This window comes from Hemicordylus capensis, chromosome 5 (assembly GCF_027244095.1).
Source record: "Hemicordylus capensis ecotype Gifberg chromosome 5, rHemCap1.1.pri, whole genome shotgun sequence".
NCBI classification, from domain to species: Eukaryota; Metazoa; Chordata; class Lepidosauria; order Squamata; family Cordylidae; genus Hemicordylus; species Hemicordylus capensis.
In genome coordinates this window covers 253,177,104-253,191,488 of record NC_069661.1, presented here as the reverse complement: position 1 = coordinate 253,191,488, position 14,385 = coordinate 253,177,104, and the positions used below count along the sequence as shown (strand labels likewise).

Below are 14,385 nucleotides of genomic sequence, written 5' to 3'. Positions count from 1 at the left end.
GACCTACAGTGCCTTTGCAACATATGTTTAATGTATAAATCCACAAGCAGAAATCCACAGTGGAAATAAACAGGTTCCTATAGTAGGCATCATAACCACAAACCCGGCTTCAGATTCCTCATAGTGACAGTAGGGATCCCTGCAACCTCCCAGACTCCTTGCAGTCCAGATAAAAATTCTTAAATTTCTTTGCCTCTCTCTGTTCAAATTCAAATCATTTGAATTTGAACTGCTTCTGCTTGTCTCTTCTCTCTGGCACCCCATTCCCAAGAGATTCCAGACCGTTTAAACCTTTTTGTTATGTCCCTGACCACCTTTTGAGTTTGAAGGGGCAAAGCCACAGTGATAGGCCCACTATGGTTATTAACATAGTGAAACTCATAACATAATAATCATGGCAAATGATCTTTCTGGTTTTGGCATTTAATCATGAATGTATTCAAGAAGGGACTGTGCTCAATCTCCCCAATACCCACTGAAATGATGTTTTCACACAATATGCCTAAATTGCTTTTGGAATTCTGTGCATCTTCATAATGTCAGTGGCAAATCTGTTAACAATCACAGTGCTGCATTTCACAATGGAAGTGAAGTGATTCCTTGAAGTATTGAAGTACTTTGTACACAGTGTACCAAGAATAACTCAAATGCAAAGCCCTCTGGAATGAGTGGCAGCTGCATTCTGAACTTCAGTTGAGACCCCAAGGCCTCCATGGTGATGATGCAGATAATTCAGTGGAAGAAATGCAGAAGCCTCTATGGCAGGGCTGCTCAACTTCGGCCCTCTTGCAGATGTTGGCCTACAATTCCCATAATCCCTGGCTATTGGCCACTGCGGCTGGGGATTATGGGAACTGTAGTCTAAAACCAGCTGTGGGGCCTAAGTTGAGCAGGCCTGCTCTATGGCCTGAAGCTTAAACAGGTAGTGGGTATAAGAAGTGTTAGCCCTTCATGATTCTCCCCAACAGTGTTCAAGAGGGCTCCATATATGTGGTTAAGGCTAAGTGAATAAATAAAACCCACAGTATAAAATTGTGGCCGGGTGTTTGGCATCATATGCTTCTCTGCTGCTACCCCTTGTCCAAGAGAGAGGCGGGAGACTGAAGGTCTCAATGAGGACCTGACCAGATGGTGCTCTCCTAACTTCCCACAGTGGGAGATTCGTTGAGTCAGGTGCTGCTGAATAGCTTGTATCTGGGTTGTTTAGTACTGAGGGAAGAGAGCTGATCTTGCTATGCAGGGTCCACCCGAGTTTGCATTTGAATGGGAGTCTACATGTGAGCACTGTAAGATATTTCCCATAAGGGATGGGGCCACTCTGCTTGGATGCAGAAGGTTCCAAGTTCACTGCCTGGCATCTCCAAGAAAGGGCTGAGAGAGACTTCTGCCTGAAACCTTGGAGAACCACAGGCAGTACTGAACTAGATGGACCAATCGCCTGACTCATTATAAGGGAGCTTCCTATGTTCCTAGAGTAGGGGTTCTCAAACTTGGGTCCCATTGGACATTGTTGTAGTCCATCAACATTGGGAATCCATGTTTGACATCCCCTACCACCTTCAGTGGTGCAGTGGGGAAATGCTTGACTAACAAGCAGAGGGTTGCCGGTTCGAATCCCCGCTGGTACTATATTGGGCAGCAGCGATATAGGAAAATGCTGAAAGGCATCATCTCATACTGCATGGGAGGAGGCTATGGTAAACCCCTCCTGTATACTATCAAAGACAACCACAGGGTTCTGTGGGCGCTGGGATTTGAAATTGACTTGACGGCACACTTTTTCTTTACTTTACAAAGTACTGCATCTGGCAAATAACCATTCACATGTTGCACACTGACAGCCCAAAAGCAACATCAGTCTCCCAAACCCACAGCAGCACCTTTGCAACCCCCAAGACAACGTCTTGCCACCTCAGCTCCAGACCCCCAGAACTGCTTTTCTTCCCTCTGCCTAAACAGAGACCCCCTTGGGTGGGGGGAAATATGGGGCAGAAATGATTTTAATAGATAAATTCTCACTGAACAAGTTGCTTTTTTCTGCCCTCACCATGCAGGTAGGTATGGTTTCAGATGTCTAACACAGTGATTATGAGACAAAGAATCGCACGGGTGTGTGTGTGTGGGGGGTGCCTTTAGGGTCCATTTGGGAAATACAGTAGGCCATTCACATGACCGGGCCGGGGTGGTTTGGGGGGAAGGCTTCTCCAACTCACAAAAAGTCTGCTGGGAGCACAGACCGTGCTCCTAGATGATCCATACTGCAGTGCAGAGCTCTGGAGGCCGGGACGACACATCCCGGCCTCCAGAGATCCCACAGTGCACAGTGCCATAAGCATGGTGCTCTGACGGGTTCCCCCATCAGACAGGTGCTCTAGGCTCCATGGAGGCTCCATCTCCCGAGGACACACACGAGCCTGGCAGCTGGGTTAAGGGAGTTCTTGCTTCCTTAACCTCAGCTTAGAGCTGGGCTTGGGGCGGGGGGAGGGTTAGGCTGGGTGGGAGTACTGGGATTCGTGCGGACCCCAGCACTCCACATGAGCAGCCTAGCCCAAGATAGGTTGCTCGTGAGAATAGCCAAGTTGTGTATCACTAACTGGCTATCCAAGAACTTAGAGGGAAGCCATCTCTCTAGGCCAGCGTGGTGTAGTGGTTAGAGTGCTGGACTAGGACCGGGGAGACCCGAGTTCAAATCCTCATTCAGCCATGAAACTAGCTGGGTGACACTGGGCCAGGCACTACTCTCTCCGCCTAACCTACTTGACAGGTTGTTGTGAAAGAGAAACTCGAGTATGTAGTACACCGCTCTGGGCTCCTTGGAGGAAGAGCGGGATATTAATGTAAAAATAATAAAAATAATCTCTGCTTGGCAGCATAGCCTAGCATAATACCATCTTTTCCTCTCTTCCTTTTGTCACAGCTATTAACAATTGATGATAATTTCTGTGGCCTGGATATGAATGCCCCACTCGGAGTATCTGAGATGGTGCGAGGGCTCCCCATCTTCACCGAGGACCAGGACAGGATGACGTCGGTCATTGCTTACGTGTATAAGAACCACTCATTGGCTTTCGTGGGCACCAAGAGCGGCAAGCTGAAAAAGGTAGGCTTGGCTTTTCCTAACTTTATGTGGCTTTCAGTGAAGAATATGTGTCAAATGATACGGATGTACAGACAGGTAGTTTCTGTTTTCTGCGTGTTCTTTCTGCTGAGGTTTGGCTGGTGTGAATGAAGAGTGAACAGCTAGCTAGCATAAGCCAAAACAGGTCATCTTAATGGCCCTGTGATCTGTTAAATGATGCGTAACTTAGATGCAAGTCAAGGGCACCTGCTTTGTATCTGGAAACACTGTCAGGATGCAGTCAGGACTGCATCGGTCAGGAGGCCCCACATCGTCAGGATGCATTCTGAAACACAGCTTACGCTTTGGGTGTTGTCATGGCATGATGGGATGGGATGTTGGAGTGAAATCTAGCATGACTGTTTCTGGAGGCTGAGTGGAGAGCAGACTGTATGCCTATTCCTATTAATGTATGGAAAGCAAGTTTACCATATGTACTGGAATAAAAGATGACTCTGAATTTTAGATGACCTCCTTAAAAATAGAGACTAAATAGAAGCTATACCCGTATGTACCTGAAAGGAAGAGGACTCTGAATTTAAGATGACCTCCTGATTTCTAACATCAAAGCTAGTCTAGGATTCAGGTAAATAGAGTATTTTTAAGCAGTGGTATTATATTCACCAGTGGCAAATTCCAGAGATGTGGTCATTTTAGTCAGTTGCAGCAAAATCTACCAAGAGTTCTGGGGCACCTTAAAAGCTAATAAATATGTTGTGATATAAACTTTCATGGACCAGAGTTGTCTTCCTCAGCTGCATGCTAGGGCATGTGAAAACTTGTGCTTCAATAAATCTTTTGGTCTTCAAGGTGCCACAGGAGTTTTCATTGTTTTTATTTAGTTGGTTGCCAGTATGGCTCCTATATAAATAAATGCCCTTTCCTCAGGGTCTAAGCTAATCTCCCTTGGGCAGCATCCAAGAGAATGGGAAGTTCACCCTTCGCTCCACTATGGCTTTTCTCTGTTACAGCAATTTCAATTTATCATCTCGGGCCATCGGCATTTGCATTCTGGAGCCAAAGCTGAGACGGAGAGAAGGGTTTTTTTTGGCAGGTGTGTTGATTGTCTCTCAAGATCCATTGGAGGTGACCTTCTAATAGAGCGAGATTGGCACGTTGTGTTCTATGGGGTGGTTTAACTGGCTACTCACGTATTCTGTTCTTGTCAAAGGAGACGTCATTCCTTCTTGAGGAATGTTGTACATTTCCTAACTCACCCAGGGCTTGTGAGCATGTTAAAATATTCTGGTGGTGAGTGAGTAATTCTCTGGAGAAGACAATCTCAAGTCCTTGGGTGGCTGGCTGGTTCTCTCTCTCTCGTTCTTTCTTTCTTGCTCTCTCTCTTTTCCAAAGTTACACTAAAATAAGCCTTCTCTCTTGAGGTAGAATGTTTGAATTTGAGACTGCCTCCTTTAGGCCAGTATTACTTAAGACTGAAATCTGAACAAAGTTGTAATGTGATGTGGCTGCTGTCTGGGCTTCTGATGCACTTTGACAGAGCTTCTTGTGGCTGAGTTGGTCCTCTTCAGGTTCCATCTTCCTTGATGATGCTGGCAGCAGGAGTGCCAGTCGGGGAGGGGAGGAGCAATTTCTTGGCCCCATGTTTCTTTGCATGTGATCATTTCTCAGAAGCACCCCGTATCTTTCTGGCTGTTGTAAAGAGATCATACAATAGGCCTGCAGAGTACTAACTAGGTGTGTACTGCACGCCAGAGGCACAAATTATTTGCTTCAAAATAAGATGCCATCCTGTAGTGGCAGCACTATCATAGTTCCATGATCAGCATTCAAGTTTTGTTGGAGGGCTTTTTTGAGAAGGGAGTGGGATCATGGGGCAAAGGGCCCTCCCAACCTAGCTCACTAGTCAGTTCTGTTGTCACAACCCTGCTCCTTCCAGACCCCTTTTTTGCCTCTGGATTGGCAGCTGGAGAGAAGGATTCCAGCTTATACTCCCAGGGGGCTGGATATTTTTCTAGTACTGCTAGTTTCTTGACCCCTGCTACCATTGTTATGTGGAATACAAAAAGAATTGCCACAAATGTTTTTAAAATATTCTGCTTTTTTCTGCAGTTTTTCGTTTGAATGAACTCAAGAGCAGTCCTCATAAACCTAGTGCAGCACACACATATGGGATGTCCCTGCTGCTTATAGCGCCAAGATCATGGTCATGAGGCGTGCACATGCTCTCATGAACCCATATCTTGTGTCCGTCAAGTTCCCACAGGGCTCCATTTCTGCAGTGTTTGGAAAGAAAGTCTAGAAGTAAGGGGTGGGGGAAAATATGCATATTGGCAGAGCACATGGAAAATCTTGAGTTTGAGTGAGAGCTTTGTCTGTGAATAAAAACTCCAGTGTGGGCTGTGGGGCAAGTGTGCTTGCAACACCAAGACGATACCTGCTGTTGTAGCTTGTGCAGAACACATGTGGATCATGTTCCTACTGTGGATCATGTTCCTACTCCATTAGGAAGCTAATGTATTCTGAAGTTTGTGAATTCTTCAGCAGGACATGCCACTAGTCCACATGGAGTTGGCATTCTTCTTTGGCTTGCTCACTACAGAGCTACCAACCAGGGCTGTCTAGCTTTTGTGAGGTCCAGGTTTGAGGAACCCATGATGAATGAACATTGTCCCAGCCCTGCTGGAATTAGAAGAGTCCCTGGTGCTGTGCTGAAGAGTGGGGCCCCCATTAGGTGCATGGCCCTGGGCAACCACCTCCCCAGCCTTCCAATCAGACAGCTGTGCTGTCAACCCATTATGTGCTCAACATACAGAAAGGCAGGTCACATGATCAGCATTAGGGTAGGAGAAGCCCCCTACCCTAATTCGGGGGCTCTGCACACACCCTGTTTTTGATCGTGGGTCTGTTAAAAACCAGCCTGGAGACGGGGAGCTTGATTGTGAGCTGCCCCCCAGCTGGGTAGGACATTTTTTCTTCCTATCTTGTTCCAAAGTTGGGATGGAATCTGGTCCTATCCACCTGGGGCTTAGCTCACTCAAGCTCCCCATTTCCAACCTTGTTTTTAACTGACACACGATTGAAAATCAGGAACACTCCCAGATTAGGGTGGGAGACTCTTCCCCTACCGTAACGTCGGCCATGTGAACTGCCCTAGAATGTGTCCCAGGTCCGGTGTTTGAGATTGTGCTTGTACGGACTGTTCCTGGGTGTGAGTGAGGAAGGCCAGACCCCTGTGTTCACAAAGGCTTCTAAGAGATTTGCAAGTGTTGGAAACTTAGTTTCAATGTTTGTCTTCTCTCCAATGCAGGGCAAAGGGTCCTTTCTTGTTTTGAAGTTATTTTGTTTTTCTCTCTCTTTTCTTTTCTATTCCCTTCATGTTGGAGCCCTTCCACAGTACAAAGGGGGTAAGAAGTGCTTCCTAGCTGTGCTCATTGTTATTCCAGACATAAGACCATCAAATTGGCAACAGCATTTGATGTGTGGAGTTAGAAAAATATCTTCTGGTGGAGTTGTTCCATGGAATTGTCTTAGGCAGGACGATGCAAAAAAACCCAGTACAAAAATATGTATATGCAGACTTCAGTTGACTAAGTGCAGGGGCAGAGAAGCAAAGACAAGACCAGCTCTGTAGGTGGTAAGGGGCTTCTACTGGGACCATTGAGATTGTGACTCATGATCTGGGATATATGCCCATGGCCTGAATGATCCACTGGTTTTGTCCAGGATTGGTCTGTGTGGTCAGCATCTCCATTGAGCTGCTACATGTCAAGATGGCAGCCACGAGGTTGACGGATGGGTGCAGAAGCTTGACAAAATCCAGAGATACATTCAACATCTGTCAATGGGATTGGTTTGGGATTCAAGATAAGGTTGTTGTTATTAACCCCTTGTGGTATGTTTCTCCTGTACCCTTGCGTGTTTAGTATTGGAACGGGATTGAGGAGAATTGTCTTTAGCAGCAGGTTGAAAATTCCCAGGACTCAAGGGTTTACTCTCCCTGGCTCTCCTTGAAATGTCTTTCCTCTGTCTTCTAATCTGGGAGTACATCCTGTGTTGTAGGGGCAGAAAGAAGGTAGGTTAGAATCTCCGTGTAGATCCTGGGTGATTTGCTGTAAATTAGCAAGGAGTTCTGACTCACAACAGTTTAACAATAGTCAGCAAAATTGCAAGTAAAATAACATTCTGTCATGGCTGGACTTTTGCTAATTGCTTATCTCTCAGCTAGCATAGCATAGTGGTTAGAGTGTTGGACTAGGACTGGGAAAACCTGAGTTTGAATCCTCATTCATCCACGAAACTCACTGGGTGACTCTAGGCTAGTCATGCATCGCTCAGCCTAACCTACCTCACAGGGTTGTTGTGAGGATAAAAATAACCATGTACACCACTCTGAGCTCCTCGGAGGAAGAGCGGGATATAAATGTAAAAAATAAATAAAATAAATAAGCTCCACTTCCCCCCACCTGCAAAACAAGAGTATAAATGAGTTGCCTTTGATCTGGTCTTTGTGCAGCTCTCCTGGTGCGTTTTTGAATGTCATGTTGCAATGTACCACATATAGTTAATTGATTGCACCCCTTAGCCCCCATTTTTCATCTGGTCCTGTGTGCTGACCCTATTCTGCACCTCAAGATTCTAGTGAAACATTAAGCAGGTCAGGCATGCCTCATGCCTAAAGTCTGCTCACTCTGCTATAGTCTGGACAAGCACACCCCAAAAGGATTACTCCATTTGGATAGCGGGATGCCGCCGTCTTGGTGGTGTCTTGCAGCAGGGGTGTAGCAAGGTTGGAGTGGGCCCAGAGACAAGATTTTAAAATGCCCCCCGCCCCATCACTGAAGCTCAGCTCATGAAGTAAAGAAATCTTAAAAGAGGCTGAATAGTGGTAACAAAAAGCATAGTAAAAATTATATATATAACCTATGTGCCACAATAGAACATCATCCTAAATTATTTTTTTAAAAGGCTTTGTGAATTGTGGACGATGCAAGTCATTTCATGGTACTAGAGAAAAACATGCTGTTCTGGTAGCTCCAGGTCTTAACACTCGCATCAATTTCAAAGGATGAATACAACCGTAGGAAGCCCAGGAGGGTGTGTGGCTGGGGGAGTCAGTCATGTGACTTGCCTCTGGGGGGCCCCCAAGGCAGTGGGCCCCCAGACAACTGTCTCCCCTTGCCCTATTATACTTACACCCCTGTCTCACAATGTATGGTAGAGCTGTGTAAGTTCAGTGTGGCAGCAACCATGATGCTTCTCCCTCGACTGTCTCAGTAAGAGATTCAAGAATGCCAGTGAAAAATTCTATTAATTTTAGAAGTTATATTGAAGACAAAACAGTGGCTAAAGAATTCCACAGGGTGTGCTTGCCTCAGCCCTGATCTTACCGTATTGGGACACAGAGTGGCTGAGCAATGAATGAGAACATCCCTGGTTTGAATCTCACCTCTGCCATGAACTCAGTAGTTGGTCTTTGGCAAGCCAATCCTTTGCTAGCAAGTGCAAATGGAAGCATAAAAATACTGACCTACCTTACTGGGTTGTTGTAAAGTTGTAATGATTACATTATTATGTGAAGCAGTTTGAACACTATGAAGGTGCTCTGTCAGTGGGAAAGAGTATAGTTCTGTTATCGCAATCTGTTTTCTCTTTGGCGTGGAGTCTTTTTCTTGCCAACACTTGGTTAGGAATTGAGATGGCACTTTGGGAAAACTTTTCTTGCTCACTTTTTCTGCCGTGCAGTTTTCAAATGGATTGATGTTTGTTGTTTATATGAAAGATGATACAGATCATATTTCAGGCTCCTGAGACGTTCCAGTTCGTGCAAGTCTTGCAGAGTACCCAGAATCATAAAGCAGCATCAGTTGGTTGATATACAAATGTCATCCACGTCAAAGGAATTTTTCCAGTGACACATGCAATTGAAGTAAAATATTGTGCTTTACAAGAGCGCATTATTAAAATGAAAACGAGCAGCGTATCCGGAGCCTGGCCACGTAACCAAGACAACAAAGGAGAAGGGAAAAGACAGTGAGAGTGGAGAAGAATGAGGAGGAGAACGGAATGTGGAGGTTAAACACACATGCACAGGCATACGCCGAGAGGATGTGGAGGCGGAGTGCTATGTACGGCAAGAGCCTGTACGGCACAGGACTTGCTAGGGTGCAGAACTGGAAACACTGAGCGAATATCTGTCACCTGTGAGTCTGCCTTCCCATGAGATGCTAACCCAAAGCTTGGCAAATTTTCTTTGGATCCAGGAGTCAGCTCAAACCTATAGAAGCCAGGCTATGGACACTGGACAAAATTACCAGACTTAGTGAAGGGCTTTGTAGTGGGGAGGATAAATAGGTTTCTTCCTATTCCCTTTACAAGTAAGTTACTTAGAACAGAAATAGGGCTGCCTGGGACAAATAAAGGGTTTATTAAATAACTCTACCTCTGAATATCCTAGATGTCATTCACACAATCAAAAACTGTGTTCTACCCAGGTTTGGGAGCTGTGTGTATGCTCCCTATTCTCCATTGTGTGGAAGCAAAGTAGAAGGAAAAGCAAGGTAGTCAGGTTTTGCTCCTACTTTTCTTCCACACAATCACTTTGACCCAGGTTCTCCTCTTACCTTGCTTCCACAGAACCAAAAATTGGGAGCACACACAGCTCCCAAACTCAGTTTTTGATTGTGTGAATGATCTCCTAGTCTAGGCACCATAGCTAAATTTCTAGGTGCCATGGCTCCCTGATGCCTGGGATTTGTCAAACCCTGTGCTAAACCAAAGTCTGGCATATGGCTGTTAAAGAGTCTGTGGCATCTTGCTCAAAATATATGGGAGCTCTTCTCACAATTGGTGAGAAGAGCTCCGGGGTGGTCTGCGTGGAGAGCGGTTTTCGCTTACCCTCCCCACAGATGATCGGCCTCCCTTCCCTGCATGTTGCCCCACCCATGGAGCTGCAATAATGTACCGCGGGAGTGTGAACACCCCCCCCCCCGAGTGTGGCAGCCGCGGCTGACACATAATCAAATAAATGAGGTTAAGGCAGTGCTCACTCCCTTAACCTCATTTAGAGGCAGGGTGGATTTGATTTAAATCAAACTGGATAAAAATCAAAAAAATCCAATTTAAATTAAAAAAAATCCGATTTAAATAAAAAAAATCCAATTTTTTTGATTTAAATCGCATTTTTTATTTAAATCGGATTTTTTTGATTTAAATCGGATTTTTTTGATTTTTATCCACCCTGCTAGTGATTTAAATCGTGATTTAAATCAGTTTGATTTAAATCAAATCCACCCTGTTTAGAAGGGAGGCTTCTTAGCCGGGTTTGCTTCTGTGTAGCCGCCGGAATCGGGCCCAATCCTGGCGGTTCACATAAGTGTGCAAAACTGAGTTGGGCTCCCTTAGCCTGGGTTTGCACCCATGTGTGAATAGCCTCATGGTCTTATGGCATCTAGGACAGATCCCATTTCTGGTCAGGATCTCCCTGCTGTTCTAGTTGACTTTGGTAGATCCATCTTCAGGGAAGCATTTTTTTTCTTTTTTTTCTTCAGCTGTCATCCAGTATTGATATATGAGGCCATAGAGCTGCCAGGTAATGTTGTTCCTCCATGATGGGCAAGATGACCACTCCCAAGACGAGCAGATAATGAATAATCCTACTGACCAGTAGAGCTGACATTTGCTGCTCTTGCAAGCCTCCTTGGAGTGATTTGAGCAAAGCCTAAGAGCTTTGTATTAGCAATGCAAACCTGCACATAGCTGCATATCCTATAAATCAAGGAGCGACAGCCATTAGGCTAAGTTAGTGAGCGCCAAAAGGTGTTAGGTTTATAGACTGAATATTTACTTCTCTGGTTTACAGCCACATAGCTAAGATACCAGGGTTGTGCAAAGAGAAGCACTAGATGAGGCATCCATGAGCAAGGAGGTGTGCAGAATAAGACCAATGGCGACACCTGCAAATGGCATCCATTGTCGTATTGATGACTGAGATGGTATGGTAGGACAGGAGCGTGGGCTGGTTTTGCTACACTGACCCCAGTGGGGAACCATGTGGATTGCAGCAAATGAGAGATTCACCATGATGTTTTGCAGAAGAGTAGGGGCATATGGGGAGAGCTAAACTCTTCTTGCACCCATAACACTTCCTCTGCAATTCCTCACTTGGCCAACAAATCTCTGAACAACAGGAAGGAGGGGAAGGCAAAGGGGACTACAAACAAACAAACAAACAAACAAACAAACAAACAAACAAACAAACAAAGGATAAGCACCCTCCATCTGTTGGAAGTGAAGGACTCTGCGCTGACTCATGCCTCAGTGACAGAGGGGGACAGACTAGTGAGTCAGAGGGCTAGAAAGGTCAAGACATTGGTCATCCCTTCTCTACTGCTCTGACACTATCCCTTGATATGTAGATTGCTATTCTTAGAGACTTCCTTCCTTCCAGCCACTTTCTCCTTCTCCCTCTCTTCCCTTCCTTCTCCCTTGTAATATGCAAGCTCCTCTCTCCTTGCACCATGTGTGCAGAGATGCAGAATCCATCTGCATCCAGCTAGATTAGAGATCCTATCTCTTCACTTTACTATCTAGAATGGAGTTCTATAATAAATACTCCTTATATTGATTCTAACTATGAACTGGTTCCAAGTTATTTTACTCTCAGCATACACACATGCCTAACCAAATTCCGCTGTGTTGTGCCTCTGTGCACTCTGCTGTAATGAATAAAGGTTTTTCCTACCAGAGAGAATTCCCAGTACCATCTTCCCTGGCAAACACTTCTGCCCCACCATGGTGCATGGTGTCAGGAAACACAAGATTGGGAATCCTGTCTTTGCCACTGAATGTGTAGTTACAGTCAGGGCCTCCATTCCCCGGTGCAGAGTACAGTAGTTGTTTTGTAGGAAGAGGCTGGGAACCATAGCATGCACTTGGCCAATGAGAAGGTTGGGCTGGCCCTGCTCACCCAGCCTCAAAAACATCAATCTTCGGATCGAGCCAAAAGTTCTCCGTGGAGAGCTGGAATTTTGGGGGAGAGTTCAGGGACCAAATGGGAGTGAAACTAGTGCCCATCTTGATTTGTCTTGCCTACCCACTTTGCAGCAGTTCTGGTGGCAGCGCTTCTTCTGCCACTGGCCAATGGTTGCCATCTTTTCTTCCCCAGAATTCCTCTTGGAGCAGTGCTACATGATTAAGAAGCATTGTTCTGAATGGGGGAAATGGGGACCGGCAGCCACCAGCGGTATGTTTTGTTTTTCACCCCAATCACTGAAATGTGCCCCATTTCACTGCCTGTGAATGGGGCAGCCAAGTGGGGGAAAGTTATTTCAGAGTGGCCCAACATATTAATGTTGTAGCTCTGAAAAGCAGCAGAGCTTGTGAAGCCTTTTCCACTTGCCAAGCAGAGGACAGCATTATAGTCTCTCCATGCAAGCCACTCTGTGCACCATTGTGGTGGTGTGTTTCTTGGGAACTGCCATGGTTTTGGGGGGCGGGGGGTGGGATGTGCAAAATGTATTTCCATATCGTTTTCTGCATTCTTGCTGCATGGCCTGGCTTATTTACAGAGATCACACAGCATGATTCAGATAGTTTTGCTTTTTGGAAGTGTGGGTGTAGAAAGTGGCATTTCTTTCCTGTCTTGAGTTTAATTCTGTCTTATTTTGTCTGCTCAGATCTTACAGCTGCATGTTGTTGTGGGGAGCAAGGAGAAAGGAGATGGGGTTGTTTATTTCAAAACACATCCCCAGGATAAATAGCTAGCGGAGGAAAATACAGCCAAGGAATGGGCATGGCGGTTGTCATGTGTGGGCTTGGATAATTGGGCAGGATGCCTGCAGAATATAAAAGCAGCTTTGATGGACGGAACGAGTCGGCTTTCCCTCAATTGTTATTATCAGGAGGCTAGATTTCTCCTTCAAACCTATACATCTGGAAACTAGGCTTGATTGTGGTTTGTCTTCCTATGTTAGGGCTTGAACTAGTAACCGGAGGATGGTCTGGTGGAGACTTTGCAGCACTCTTCAGACCTCACCTGCAGTACAGTGTCCTGTTCTGGGCCCTGCATTTTAAGAAGGACACTAATAAACTGGAATGGATTCGGAGGAGGCCAACAAAGATGGTGATAGGTCTGGAAACCAAGTCCCGTGAGGAGCACTTGAAGTTGCTGGTTATGTTTAGCCTGGAGAAGAGAAGACAAAGGGGAGATGGGAGAGATATCTGAAGAACTGTCATGCAGAAGGAGGAATGCACTTGTTCTCTGCTGCACCCGAAGGCAGGACTAGAACTGAGGGGTTGGAATGGCAAGGAAGCAGGTTCAGACTAGATATTCGGAAGCATGTCCTAACTGTAAGGGCTGTTTGGCAGTGGAACAGTCTGACTCATGCATTGGTGGGCTCTTCTACTCTGGAGGTTTCCAAACAGTGGCTGGAAGGCCATCTGCCAGAGCTGCTGTTTCAGTTTCCTTCTCTGAGCAGGGGGTTGTACTTGAAGACCTCCCAGGTCCCTTCTAGCTCTAACATTCTATGATTCCTGGTATAACTTTCTGAAATCTATTTTCTGTTTTGTTGAGCCCTCCGGAGAGGAGAGCTGGTCTTGTGGTAGCAAGCATGACATGACTCCCTAGCTAAGCAGGGTCTGCCCTGATTGCATTTGAATGGGAGACCACATGTGAACACTGTAAGATCTTCCCCTTCGGGGATGGAGACTCTCTGGGAAGAGCAGAAGGTTTCAAGTTCCCTCCCTGGCTTCCCCTAGATAGGGCTGAGAGAGACTCCTGCCTGCAACCTTGGAGAAGCTGCTGCCAGTCTGTGTAGAGACAATACTGAGCTAGATGGACCAAGGGTCTGACTCAGTATATGGCAGCTTCCTGTGTCCCCTTAAGAGTCTAACAGTTGCCTTTCTTCATCAGCCCAAAGGTCCCTTCAGCCCAGCACACCTTCTTCATCAGTGAATAGCCAGCTACTATCCCCAGTGAAGGCCAAGCCAGGTGGTGGTTGTCCCCAGTATCTCATTCTCTGTGGTATGCTTGGACCATGGAAGTTTCATTTATCCATTACTGGTTAATAGCTAGTTAGACCTATTCTCTGGTACATCTAAGCTATTGGCCAGGATCCTCTTTGTTGGCAAAGAAATCTAAAAGGCCCATTGCACTAATTCTATTTCCATCTTGAAACTATTGCCAGTGAGATTAAATGGATGATTCCGGTTCTAGTATTTACTCTGCTCCTATCTTCACGACTGTATCCTCACTCCATCCCCGTCTTCAGAACTTGGTTCTAAAGCTGCCACTTTTGTTTGGCTTTGCC

At 45.8% G+C, this 14,385-nt stretch overlaps 1 protein-coding gene across 6 annotated transcripts in view; it reads left to right on the top strand.

Annotated features, from left to right (window-relative positions):
- Positions 1-14,385, top strand: part of PLXNA4 (plexin A4) — a 699,000-nt gene that overhangs the window by 90,315 nt on the left and 594,300 nt on the right. For all 6 annotated transcript variants that reach the window (XM_053255172.1, XM_053255171.1, XM_053255173.1 and 3 more), the window contains one exon: positions 2,918-3,100. In XM_053255172.1, the coding sequence (XP_053111147.1) occupies positions 2,918-3,100 (183 nt within the window). The remainder of the gene's footprint in view (positions 1-2,917; positions 3,101-14,385) is intronic.